Raw genomic sequence first — 14,008 nt, 5'->3', positions numbered from 1 at the left:
CTCTGCCCTGAATGCTCTTTCTTCATCTGGATAATTAAGATAATGAAGACTTTTCTCACTTTCTAAGAGGGACTATTCTAGGATAAATTAGATCCCCTTGTTAGGATAGTTATTATCCCTGTACTTAATTCTGTCATTTTATACTGTATTTACTTTTTGAACTCTCTTCTAGACTAGGGTAGTAAACCTTAAACAAGCCAGTCCATGAGAGTTTGTTACCATCTACCATTAGATAATTAGCATATATCAACAGGTAAGTCAATGCATTTCTTCTTTTATTAAGAAGTATTACATGATTAAAAACATCAGCCTAATCAATTCATAGGTTTAGTAACATCATTGATTTATCCTGGTGTATGACCCACTCACTCACTGAGTAGCGCATCTCTGACTGTAATCTCTGAGGGGGGAGCAATAAAATAAATATGCTCTTTCTTGTTCAATATTGAATTCTCAGTTCAAGAATACTCAAAGTTATAGAGTTGTTGCTTAATAAATACTTACTGGGTAAAGTAGGAAATTGATGGTTTTATGGTCACCTAAATATCTTCTATTTTATCCTGTCTCTAGACATCCAAACTTTTGCCTGATGTACCTATCCCATGTACATTTCATGAAAACAGTAAACCCAACAGAAGCTCAATTGTCCTCATAAGCAGAAACTCCTGGTCCCAGACCTTCTATTCATTTGCAAACTATCTTAGTTATACTACACCATCTATGCAATTCTGAAAACAGAATTCCTGGGAGATATCTATGACATCCTTCTTCCTTATGTCCCACATTTGACCTTGGATAAGCACATTTTGGTATTTTTATCTCCAATCAATGCTGGAATCCTTTGCTTTCCCATCTTGCCATAACTCAACTATTTTCCCCTCTATTATTGCAGGTGGTCCTCAGAGTGCCCCCTAGAATCTAGTGTCCATCTCAACTTAATTTCCTCTGTTTTTCTAAAAGTCTATGTTGGCCTTCTCAAACTCAAATTGAATTTCTTAAGTATTTTATGCAAGTTATCCTATGATCTGACCCCCAATTATTTCATACCTGGCATCTCTATGCCCCAGTTTTCTCTTCAAAAGATACCAGATTGCTTCAGCTCAGCTGAAGACTGAAGGCAGGGAAGGAGTTAGTCAGGCAAAGGGGTCTTGTTTCAAGCAGCTCAGGATCAGCAATGAGTATCAGATGAGAAGAAATGAAAGATGAGACTGGAGACAGCCAAGAACCTGATTACAAGGGGTTCTATAATTCATGGTGGAGGTTTGGACCTTCTTCAATGGTCCAAAAAGCTCTGGGAAGAAAATATATAGAACTAATTTGGTGGTAAAAGACGACATGATCTGTTCTCTTCAGATGGAATCATGTGGCTTAAACTAATGGAAACTATGCATAATCTTCTTCTTCTTAGTGTGAATATCTTTATGTTGATCCTCAGAAATAAATCAATATGCTTGATTATGGAATGTTGTCCTAGACATTACCTGGAGTATTATAAAATATACAGTTTATCCATTCTGTTATCTTTCTAAAATCTGAAAAACTCTGGATTCCAAAACATATCTGCCCTGTTGTTTTGACAAGGGGATGTGGATCTGTAACAATGAGCAGCCGTTGACAGGTTATAAGTATGGACACAACTAAATCAAATTTGCCTCCTACAGAGCAAACTCTTACAGCACTGTCACTGTGAAGTTGCATTGGAGGGTTATGTAGGAGTAAGAGTGGACCCCAGGATTCAGGCCCTGGTAGTATCATTCAATAGCCTGTATTTTAAACCAAAGTATTTGACTGTGTCCAATAAAAATGGCCATTAAATCCCAGCAGCATGTGTAGATGAGATAAGAAGAATGCCTAGGATATCACCCTGACAAAAGTCTTACATTTCAGGAATCGGCAAAGTAAGAGGAGTCCACAAAATATTGAGAAAAAGTAGACACAGAAGTAAAAAGAAAATTGGCTGTATAACAAAGTCAAATTTAAGATGCATTACAAATGAAGGAAAGTAGCCAAAAATATACAGTGTTGGAGGGAGGTCAACTTAGATCATCCTCCTGGAATTTAAACATCTCACTGTCAGGGACTGTATATCTATATCTATATATCTCTATTTCTATCTCTATCATCTCTACCTCTATCTCTATCTCTATCTCTATCTATCAATCATCTATCTATATTATCTCTCTATCATCTAGCTGTCTATATGTCTATCAATATTGTTTTTTTATTAGTTTCAGGTGTACAAAACAATGTAATAGACATTTACACCCCTCACAAAGTGATAACCCCCCACCCCCCAATCTACTACCCCTCTGACATCATATATAACTGTTACAATTCCATTGACTATATTCCCCATGCTGTACTCTACATTCTGTGATATATATATATATATATATATATATATATATATATATATATAAATATATATATATATATATATATATATATATATATATATATATATATATATATATAAAATTATAGTTGATATTCAATATTATTTAGCTTCAGCTTCAGGTGTACAGTGCAGCGGTCAGGCATCTACACAGTCCATGAATTGATCTCCCTAATAAGACAAGTGCCCATCTGACACCCTATAAAATCTTTACAACATTATTGATTATATTCCCCTAACTAAGGGGAAAAAAAAAAGAAAATCTGGTGGCTGCTAGAAAGGAAGGATGTGGGGATGGGGGAGAAGGTAAAGGCATTAGAAAATACAAATTAGTAGTCACAATATTTTCACGGGGATATAAAAGACAACATTGTTTTGTTTTAATTTGAAAATGGCCACAATAGTGTCTGGTACATACTCAGTGATAAATAAAAGTGTATTAAACTGAACCATCTTGTCCAACTTTTTAAATATATTGACATGGAATTTAAAAGCTAGAGAGATTCATTTCAAGTGAATTCAGCAAGCATGTATCAAGGCACAAGGCACTGATGTGTGTGGTTAGGATAAGAAAAAAACTATGAAATGGCCCTATCCAAGGAGGTGTGCCTCCATCTGTCTCTGGAAAATGAATAGAAATATGTTAAGAGAAGATAAGTAACTTTACAGTAAAATGTGTTATAGGCAATTAAATCCAATCACTTTTACTCTTTTTTAGGACCCCTCAGCTACTATACAGAGCTGAATAAAATCTTATGTCCTTTGCATTTACATACTGTGGATTATTTTGAATTCTGTTTACGTTTTACATAGGAAATAGTAATACTCTGATTAGAAATCATATCAGATTATAGGATTTTCCTGCTTATACAACTGTGCTGTCCTTTCTCTGTTTTAGATTGCTTCTTACAAAATCAACAACCAAAGCTATACACATAGTAATTTTCCATATAAAAATAAAATGCCACCACAGTAAGCCAATAACTCGAAAAAAAAATCAAGGAAAAACATGAATGTGTTCAAATTCCATAAAAGTTTAGTTTATTAAACAGCAACATGTTTGTGACCTTGTAGGGGAACAAGAACACATGAATAACCTCATAATTTCTCTTACTATAATATAACTTCCCTCAATAACTGGCATCTAAAACTCTAAGGTAGTTTGACAACTGACTATTCTTTGATGTTATTATGATGACAGAACATGTATCTCTGAGAGAAACTAAATCGTTGGTGGTTAATTAATCCCTGAAGCCAAGGCTTGTAGTAAATGAATATACCAAAAAGCAGCATTTTGTGTAGGAGTGTGACAAGGCATTTGGCTGATTTATAGAAGCCAAGACTTATAGGCTAGTTACATGCTTAGACAGTTTAAATGGTTTCAGTCCTATGGCAGACAGATTAATGTGCAAGTAAGGAGAAAAAAAAAGCTTGTTACCTAAAGGCTTAAATATTCTAAGGAATGAAACATAGACTCAGAAGATTCTCTAGGTGGAGAAACCAAAATGGGGACCCAGTGTGCAGCATTCTGATGATGAAGCAATCCCATTACCTGGAAGACCGCACTGGAGCCCAGGCACACGTTGGGGGGATGTCAGCTGGTTCATAGACAGATCAGCCCTAACTCCTCTGTCTTTTTCAGGGGCTTGATCTAGGCTGACGCTCTGCTGACCACCACAATGAGCACTTTTAGTTCTAGTTGTATTTAGAGAAGGAGTTAATTGTAATAATCAAGTGGTGACTTCCCAAATCAAGAAATGACACCACCACTCAGAAACCACGTGCCTATTAACAGGCAGAAGCTTTCTGGGTAGTGTCAGCTGTCCATGATTTCAGCAGCTTGAAGGTAATATGCCTCCATTCTCTACCCGTATCGGCAATACTTCTAAGTTCAACAAGCAAAGATAACAAGTTATGGGGCTCATTCATTTTGAGTTTCCAGACTATTAGTAAGCAATTTCGGTATGTCATTCCCAACAGAATCATGAGTGAGTAACCATAGAGACCGCGGCCCCCAAGAATCGGAACTGGTGGGCTAACGGGTGCCAGGTGGCACTTTGTTTCCACAGTCACGTCCTTCTGACTTTCCAGTGGCTCTCATCATACGCTGTATGAGTCACAGGAGTTTATCCACAGTAGTTCCTCAGCAGGTAAGGAGTCTTTTAAGGAAGGTCTGTACACTTTTCTTGCCTGTTTACTCTGTCCCGCCGTAGCAATCAGTGCAGATTTACCATTGGCAAGAAAATATGTTGAACTGGTTACAAGTACACTTTGGAACATATTATTTGTTTATTTTTCCATATTTGAAAAAGCAACAGTTGTTTTGCTTATGCTTGAAATAGTGATGCCCTTTGCATACATTTAGAAATCTCAGTAGTACAGACCAAAGCCTATTCTGTGTTCTTCCTGCTTGCTAAAAGGAGATTGATACGTGAACAATAATTGTCAAATATATGACAGTCACACTGCATATTCAGGGTAATGTGCTCAGAACAGTAAAGATATCTGGGGCACAGTAAGTACCTTCAATAAATGCAAAATCTAAAAGCTCTTACTCTATATTACATTATTGTCATACATATTTTACTCATTATAGCCTTATGAACTACCTAGTATTATTTTCACTTTTCAGATATAAAAATGTAACAATGTGTTAAATAATGTATTGATATTATTTTAGTAAAAACTTCCAAAAGCCAGAAAAAATAAGACGAGCTCTGTCTGTCTCCAGATATTTCCTTACCCAATCCTACCTCCCAAGTTTGTGAAGCCACAAGATAGAGCTAACAAATGCTGAGGACCAAATGCAGGATGTAGAGGAGGTGACGTTTTATTACTAAGCTCTTTAGCTTTTAAAACCTCTCAGGAGATAGGAATAAAATGGAAGCGAGGAGACTACCCCAGGCAAAGTGCTAAACCAGGTCATTTTAGAATTCATAGCCATGTTCTTCTCCTGGCTAGAATTTGAAAATGAAAACCCTGCTGAGGAAATTCCATCTCATGACTTCAATGAATGTAGTCCTGTTGTACAAAGCATTCCTCTCCACATGTTGACAATCGATTATGAGAACATTTCCACATCACTCTCCCAGAAGAAAGTTTGCAGCTCCCGAGGATTTGCTAAATGTGGTTTGACCGTTTGTTTTCCCTGCTTTACTTACGCAGTAATAGGCCCTGAAAAATCACCCTGAAATTGTTGAAGCTAAAGCATTTTTTCAAATTTGGTTTATAAGCTGGAGAAGATGAACAATCAATGACACCTCTTCACCTTGCACTCCCCATAGGACACAGAAAGTGAAGTCCCTGCAATCAATTTTACAGTCCAGACATTAACCTCTGTGGTCATTTGCTCAGCAAAAAGAGTAAGCTGTTAAAAAAAAAGAATCAGCCACTATTCTCCTTTTCTTTTATGATCATGAGTGTGATAACAGCTGTCCCTTCAATTACATGACATAGGGTTATTTTGCTGGTAAAGTACCAAAAAGAGACTATATCAGAGACAAACCTAAGTATTATGCATTTGCAGGAATTTCTTGAAATAGGGCAGTAACTCATTGCGTGGAGTGTGAATTTTGACTAAACATTACAGTATGATCTGGTCCAAAGAACTTGGGAAATCTCAGGCAGTGTCTCTGCCAACCCCACCATGCAGCAGAGAGGGGAGGGAATCTGTAACCCTCCTCTCCTCCTTCAGAAATTCACAGCATGCTTAAGCATATTTAAAAACTCTGAAAGAGGAAGAACGCAAACTTGATTAACTTGGTTAGTCCAATATTCATCACGTAAATGTAAACTTTGTATCTAATCTATTAATATCCCTTAAAGACCAGTGTTCCAAAAGACAAACATTGGGAAATGGGGTTTTAGTCATTTGGGATTGGAACTGAGAAATAAATACTGACTCCATCAGGAAACAAAATGGAGATTCATGGAAAATCTTACAAATTCTGAGATAGACATGCAGTAACCATGGGAGGAAAGAAAAACTTTGAGCAAGTTCTAATCCTTTGACTTGATTCACAACCCCCATATTTACCTTTAGCACATTAAGAGTTTCCATACATCAACGATAATGGCATCTTGTCTCTTTAACTGACAGACTTTAGTGTGTCTGTATAAATCTACGAGAAATTTGCATTATAAACGTTATGACACATCATACCAATGAATAGTCTACTTAGGTCTCAACATATGGTTAACTTTAATTAAACCATTTTTAAAAATAATTATAGACTAAGAGGAAGTTGCAAAAATAGTACATAAAGTCCCTTGAACCTCCCCCAGCTTCCCCCAATCTAACTGTACCACATTATCAAAACCAGGAACTTGACATTAGTGCAGTACTGTCAGCTAGACTACAGACTTCATATTCAGTTTTACAAGTTTAAACCTGCACTCATTTGTGTATGTGTGTATGTGTATAGTTCTATGTATGTTGTTCCATGTATAGAGTTCATGTAACCACCACCATAATCAGATGGAGAACTGTTCCATCAATGGATAATATTTTATTAGAAAATTAAAAGGGGTAATGAATCAGAAATACGGAACATCTATTTTGTCTTGTTTTTTTATTTTACATAAAATCTTGTTTAATTAAATTAAATCTGAGGTTTTAAAAAGGAGTAAAACTTGTTCTTTATCTAAGCTGCAATATTAAATAGTAGTGTAGCAGTTGAGGCGAGGTGACGTGTGGGGAGGGCAGAAAGAAAAATCAAGTCAAAATATCACACACGTACATAATATTATTTTCCCCCAAGTAAAAAGCAGATGCAGTGCCATTAGAAAAGCTGACGTTGATAAGGAGAGTAGACAGAATAATGCATAAGTAATTCCATACATCGGTGATAATGCATCTTGTCGCTTTAACTGACAGGCTTTGGAGTGTACCATGAAATGGCATGCATAATTCCTTTTTCTTCTTTTACTTCTTAGCTTCTATATTGAAGGAAAACATTATGTTTACACTGTTGCAGCACATGTATTACTGTGTTTAACAATTAACATTACTGATTTCACATATTTTTGTCAGAAAAAAGAATTGTGAGCCTTTGAAACAGGGAGTGTAGGAATGAATTACTATATGACCTGTCTAGTTCACCTTCACAGTATCTCCACTTTTCACTGCTTTTGATCTATTGTATAATTCTGTACGTTGTAGAAAATTGAAAATAATGTAAATGATTCTTGTCCATAGAAATGAAAATGTCATTGATTTTTACTCCGTCTATAGTAACCACTGCATCTATCTTTGTGAATTCATTTCAGCATTCTCACAGCTGATATGTGTTCTCTGAGTTCCCCTTTGAACCAGTTGTAGCTTCTTAATGGTCCCCTTATTCAATTATTTACATAAAATATTTAATGTGCCTATTTTCTATTTACACGAGGATCATGATTTTACTTTTTTGAAGTTATTATACATTTAACACTATTGTTTTATATCGCATCACATTTTAAACATTTGCCCTCTCTTCTTCCTTCCTCAGGATACATAGAAGAATATAAACTGTTATGGGGACCATACCAGCCCACCTCTCAAATGCTACTATTATCATACAATATGGAGAGGTGGTAATTATGGAAGGAACCTTAGAGACCACAGATTGTCAAGGATCATCTCATATTACAAGTCAAGAAGACTATACCCAAAGAAATTAGGTGATGTATATAAGATCAAAAATAAATAGTTAGCAGAGAACCAGGAATAGAACCTATCTCCCAATATATATTTTACTTGCTTTATTTCCCTTTATATGGTTCCACAAGGAGGGGAAAAATTGAGAGATTTTAAAACTTTAGTCTACCTATATTAATCCTATATATAGCTACATTCCTCTATGTTGAAAATGTAGTGTATATTTCACAAGAAAATATTTTGTTTAAAACCAAAGCACGCAAAATATATACCAGAACACACACACTGATGAAAAATAATAGAGTGCACAATTTTGGTGCCAGTGAGTTATAGCTCCACAATCTCATTTTTCTGTCTTGTTTTTTATTTGCTTGTAAGGATCCACTTCATTACAAATGGTGATCCTTGAAATGAAACATTACTAAGATTAAAAAAATAATAATAATGGAGTAATGAAATGGAAGGGTTAATGGACAAAGGCTACTTTTGCTCTAAGTAGATCATTGTTTGTCCTAGTATAAAGGATATCTTAGAACAGGTATGGTTGATCCAGGGAAAGACCACAGGACGATAAGGGCATGGTCATATTTGACAATAATTGATTGTGCAGGGAAGATTCCACATCACTAGAAGCTTGTGTAGTCTTTGTATTAACAATTCTATTATGCAGCTGTTTGATGCATAATCCATATATACAGACTGGTTGGCAAATTATACAAACAACTTACAGAAGAAGAAAGTATGTTGGGTAACAGAAAAAGGGTTCACAACCCAGAGGTGGCAACTGTTGTGTCCCTAGACCAAAGACTCTGTGTCAACAATTTGTTGGGAGCTGCTGAAGGCAATAGTTCTTAAGTAGCAAGTACAGGTATGTGACAGTCCAGGTAAGGAATAATTAGGGAGTAGAGGTATATGAAGTACAGGACAAGGGCTAGGGTGAGCAAATGAGGAGCTTAGGGTGCAACATTTAAGGAGGCAAACAATTGTGTAACCCTGAAGTAAGTGTCTTCTTAAGAATGAGACACTGCTGTAAACAAAATTGATGGATGAGAACAGACATATCAGGACACTAGGAAACCAGAATATCCCTAAGGGACAGTAAGGAGAAATTCCAGAGCAGCAGGAGGTAAGGCATGGAGAGAGGTGTGATTTCCTGGTGAAGAGCTACATATTTTAAATTTGAACAATAAATCACATTCCCTTCATTTAGAATGCAGTGCCTCTCAAGTTATAGTCTGCAGACTTAAACTCTGCCCTGCATGTGTTAGCATTTTATTAGACTGTTAATTGCAACTGAATGAGCCCTCAGTCACATAAATAAGCACATTAACTTTGCTACCTAAGAATAATATAAGCCCAAAGAACCATTCCCGCATATTAAACGTGAAGGTTATTTTTTATTATTGACATCTTGTTAACCCAGACACAAAGCTCAGGCTTTCTCAGGCATCAGTGTTGTTTCTGTCTATTTGTGAACCTGCAGGGTTAGGCAATCCCACTTTTAATTATTATGTAATACTTTACCTCTTGCTTCCCAGATATCACACATTAATAAAAAATAACTTGTAGTTTTCCTCCCTAAACCCCACAACACATTCATCAAAGCAATTGCTCCATTGTTGATGCAGTTACCTCTTCCTAAAGCTCTCATCACACCCGCCCTTCACACCAAGATGAGAGAAAATTCATTTCTCTCACTCGACATGAACTAACTCTTCAAAACCAAATGTCTTAAGTTTTTCTAAGTTTTGAGGATTTCACAGAACTCTAGTGCAAAGTTAAAGCTCAACACATATTTAATGAGATACTAAGAAAAGATTATTATGCAGAGAATAAAGGACACAGAAGGTATTAATCTTGTCTGATCCCTGAAATCTGAATCTTCACATTATACTTTGAAAAGTTTAAATATTGAAGTATTAAAATACTGTTTGCTTCTGCTTTAGTTTTTGGCCTCTCCTTACAAAGATTTCATTAGAATGGAGAAATTCTCCAACTCATTACAGAACTAGGTTCTCTGTGTGTTTGGATACCCCTTCCTTCTGAATTCTCGGAATTTTTCTCAGTTCTAAACCTTTTTCTGTACCCATCACTCCTTGTAGAGCCTGGTGCCTTCCTTGCCTGAAATTAGAAGCTTCAAGTTCTATTACATTTGCTGAATGTGTTCCCAAGACTTTCTCTCTGGCCAACCTACTGTGACCCCTTTGAGTTTGTTATCCAAGATGTGTTCTTTATTCCACATTTTACTCATTCCACATTATTGAAATAAGAATTAGTAATCCACCTTCAATGCTAATAACAATAATTCAAACTCACAGCATCTTTTTGTTTTAGTAATGAAAATGTTAACTGCCTATTTACACCAAAGTCAATGAGTAACTGCACTAGATGACACATTTTTAATAATTAGTATTCTTTGGATTACTAATAGATTCTGTGAGTGACAGAAATCTGATTTCATTTTAATTGTTTTAATTAGTTTAAACCAAAAGAAGACATTATTGATCTATAATCAATGAAGGGCTAATAAAGCTGGCTTGAGGGATGAGAGCCAGAGGCTCCTGTATCACCAAGAGCCTCTCAACTATGTCCTTTGTCTTGCTTCCTCTGTTCTCCATCTCTTGGTTAGAATTCTATGCACAGAGGACATGGTTTCCAGACCTTCATGCTTAGTCCTTTACTGTCTTAAGTATACGAGGTTAAACAATTAAGTTCATGAACTCATCCTAGAAAAAGTGCTACATACCTCATTGCTGAATATCACTATGGTCACCTTCCAAGTACTCCCCTTGGGAAGCTATGTACTGATGCCAGCACCTAGTCCACCCTTCAAAGCAATTTGGGAACTCTTTTTCTGGAATGGCCATCAGAGCTGTCATTGTGTTACCCTTGATGTCCTGAATGTCATCAACATGTCTTCCTTTCAATATTTCTTTTATCTTCGGGTAAAGAAAGAAGTCACTGGGGGCCAGATCAGGAGAGTAGGGAGGGTGTTCCAATACAGTTATTAGTTTACTGGCTAAAAACTCCCTCACAGACAGTGCCATGTGAGCTGGTGCATTGTCGTGTTGCAAGAGCCATGAATTGTTGGCCAAAAGATCAGGTCCTCTAACCTTTTCCCACAACCTTTTCAGCACTTCCAAGTAGTAAACTTGGTTAACCGTTTGTCCAGTAGGTACAAATTTATAATGAATAATCTCTTTGATATCCAAAAATGTTAGCAATATCATTGCATCAAGTTTGCTAACTTAATTGTCCAACCTGGTATGAGAGAAGAGGCCCTCTTTTCTCAGATTCAATTAGAAAAAGTTTGATGAAGAGGGAAGACAAATGAATAAACACTCATAGGACATGATTGTAGTAAATTAGAATCTTTGACAGCTATTCTCCCACTCATGGAGAGTTATTACTAAATATATTATGGAAAATTTTTAACTGAATTCTGACATTATATTTAGCCTTGGAGACAAATAACTTACTCAAATAAAATAAATAAAATAAAATAAACAAAACAGATCTGAAGAGTATCCTGTAAGAATCTATTTTCTTCTTACTATCAGAGCTGAGCAGTAGATTTCAAGGAGACTTAGGCAGATTATAAGATGTAGAACTTTAAAAGTAGTCTAATCTTATCTCCAGTTCAATACAGAAGTCACCAACCAAGGGGATGAGAGGGTTATTCATCTTCTGCTACTTGAGGAACTCTGTAAGTTCAAAGAAAATTACCCAGGTCATAATAATTCTATAAGTTTATAATTCATAAATATGTATTTCTTTATAGCAAACCAACACATTCCTCCCTATAACTCTTTCAATTCCTCACAGTTTTAAACTTTAACTCTCTCTTTCTCCCTCTGTCTCATACATAACACACACACACACACATTCACACTGAAAAACCCATTTGCCCATATATTTAAAGATAACCATAATGGCTTCCAACACCTGACACTTCATATTTTCTCTTTTTCTTACCAAAATATCAGATTTATTCAAATATTTGATATATTTTATAAATATTTTATTGCCTAGCTGATATCTGGACAAACTCTAACTCAATATAATTTTGAAAATGTAAAATCAAAACCAAATATAATTGTCAGTCTAAGTCGTCCTCATTGAAAACACAAGGAGAATGTTGACTCCATTATGGGGAGACTCTCAATAATAAAAATTCTACCAGCTTTGACAGTGGAAAATACACAAATTTTTAATTCTTAGGCAGTGGAGTGACCAGAGACTTTCTGCATATACCAGGACTTGTGCCATTTCCTACAGAAATGTATTTCCTACAAAAATCCAAACTTATTTCCTAGAGAAAGTACTCTGAAGGTCTAGAGCCCTAAGACAGATCCCAAATTAAATTTAGAAAATCAATAAAACAACAATGAGAACATATCAGATGCAAGAGTGAAAGAGTTTATTAGGTCAAACAAATGTGAACTTCCATACATTTTATAAGGAGAATTTATGTGATTCTGAATCAATTGTTTCAAAATTATAGACAGTGGACTCAGCATTTTGGTCATTCAATAACTTCACTGTCAGAAAGAACTAGTCTGTCAGCCAATGCCTAATGCCAGAAAAAGGGTGAAGAGCTGGTGGTGAGAGAGATTGGTTAACGTTGTTGAAAAAGCCTATGATAGCAGTTCTAAAGTAGAGATTGAAAGAAACGTTTTGCTCAAAGGGTCTGGAAACTCAACAATTTGATCTACAGAAGGCTGATCTATAGGTTGGCCTGTAATAAGAAGACTGGCAGATTCTAGAGGCCAGGTAGGTTGGGTGGCAGAGTCCAGACCCATAGCCCAAGGAAGGGAAGCCACAGACTCCATAACGCAGGGGTCTGAAGCCACTGGAACCACAGCTCAGGGAGTAGCGGCTCCTGGATCCATAGCCCAGGGAGCAGCTGCTGCTGGACCCACAGCCCAGAGACCCTGTGTAAGTTGGCGGGCAGGGAATGCAGAGCGTGGAGGTCCTTGGGCGGTAGCAGGACATCTGGCAGGGTCTGGACACCACACAGGACGTCTGGCAGCTGGTGGGCCCACAGTACGTCTCCTGACAGCCACTGTAGAGCGAAGAGCCCAGCTGGCAGGTGCTGGGGGAGCAGCGGTCAGTGCTGTAGACCAGGTTGCTGGGGTAGGAAGAGCCACAGCAGGAGTCTGGGTAGCGCAGGTAGCTCCCAAGGGAGCGGGAGGAGAAGTTCCCAGAGCAGCAGTTGTAGGACATGTTGATGGAGATGTGAGTTCAGCTGACTTCGAGTGAGGAGATTCTCTGAGTTTCAGAATCATGGTCTGGGCTTCAAGTTATATATACTCTTAGGTCTGGGTGTGTCACCGTCCAGATACTTCCTCTTCCTTGCTCAATATTTTATGGAAGAATACCTCTTTAGGTTATTACTCAGGTTTAATTTATCACATCTTCTCATACTTAATTGTACTTTAATCACTCTGATACACTTAAGAAGAAGTTACTCGGCTTCTTTCCCCAGGAATTTTCTGTGGTTTGAACTTCAAAGTTGTAGCTCATCACATTTCCAAATATCCTCCCTCTTACTATCTATGAGTGCAGTGAGCCCTTGTCATACCAAATGGAATTGCGTAAACTTTTTATTTTCACTTGCATGAAGTTCTCAGAAACATCAGTGGTTACTATTAATATTAAAAATAGCTTGTCTTTTTCTTCACAGGTATGTTATAATGGATTTCTCCAAATACTATACTCAATAGTCTCGACAATCTACCAGTGCAACCTTTTACTGGTTTTCTATTTGAACTAATCCAGGTAATTCCTCATATTCATTGATTTAGCTTAATTACATTTGGCATTCATTGACACAGCACCGAGCCCGCCTTTTCTTTGATATACTTGACTTTCTCATGTGTTGAGCTGATGATCAGAATTAAAGGGTACAGACACCATTTTTGGTGTCCATGCCAATTGACTTCCTTAAACAGAATGGAAGCCTAAAGGATTTC

The 14,008-nt window shown here is 36.8% G+C and overlaps 2 protein-coding genes across 3 annotated transcripts in view; one reads left to right on the top strand and one right to left on the bottom strand.

Annotated features, from left to right (window-relative positions):
* The window catches only part of LOC109446496 (keratin-associated protein 13-3), a 111,138-nt gene that overhangs the window by 79,375 nt on the left and 17,755 nt on the right, over positions 1-14,008 (top strand). Inside the window, exon 2 of one of the 2 annotated variants that reach the window (XM_074334055.1) lies at positions 7,885-8,056. The gene's annotated coding sequence lies outside the window, so the exon portion shown is untranslated. Of the gene's footprint in view, positions 1-7,884; positions 8,057-13,717; positions 13,815-14,008 lie in introns of those variants that run through there. The other variant, XM_019729920.2, reaches the window with a different exon arrangement.
* On the bottom strand, positions 12,732-13,279 carry LOC109446495 (keratin-associated protein 13-2). Its single transcript, XM_019729919.2, has one exon. The coding sequence runs from the start codon at positions 13,257-13,259 to the stop codon at positions 12,732-12,734; it is 528 nt and encodes a 175-aa protein (XP_019585478.2). The 5' UTR covers positions 13,260-13,279.

Source organism: Rhinolophus sinicus, linkage group LG01, assembly GCF_036562045.2.
Source record: "Rhinolophus sinicus isolate RSC01 linkage group LG01, ASM3656204v1, whole genome shotgun sequence".
Lineage (NCBI taxonomy): Eukaryota > Metazoa > Chordata > Mammalia > Chiroptera > Rhinolophidae > Rhinolophus > Rhinolophus sinicus.
The sequence above is the reverse complement of the archived record's forward strand: the minus strand, read 5'-3'. Positions and strand labels throughout refer to the sequence as shown.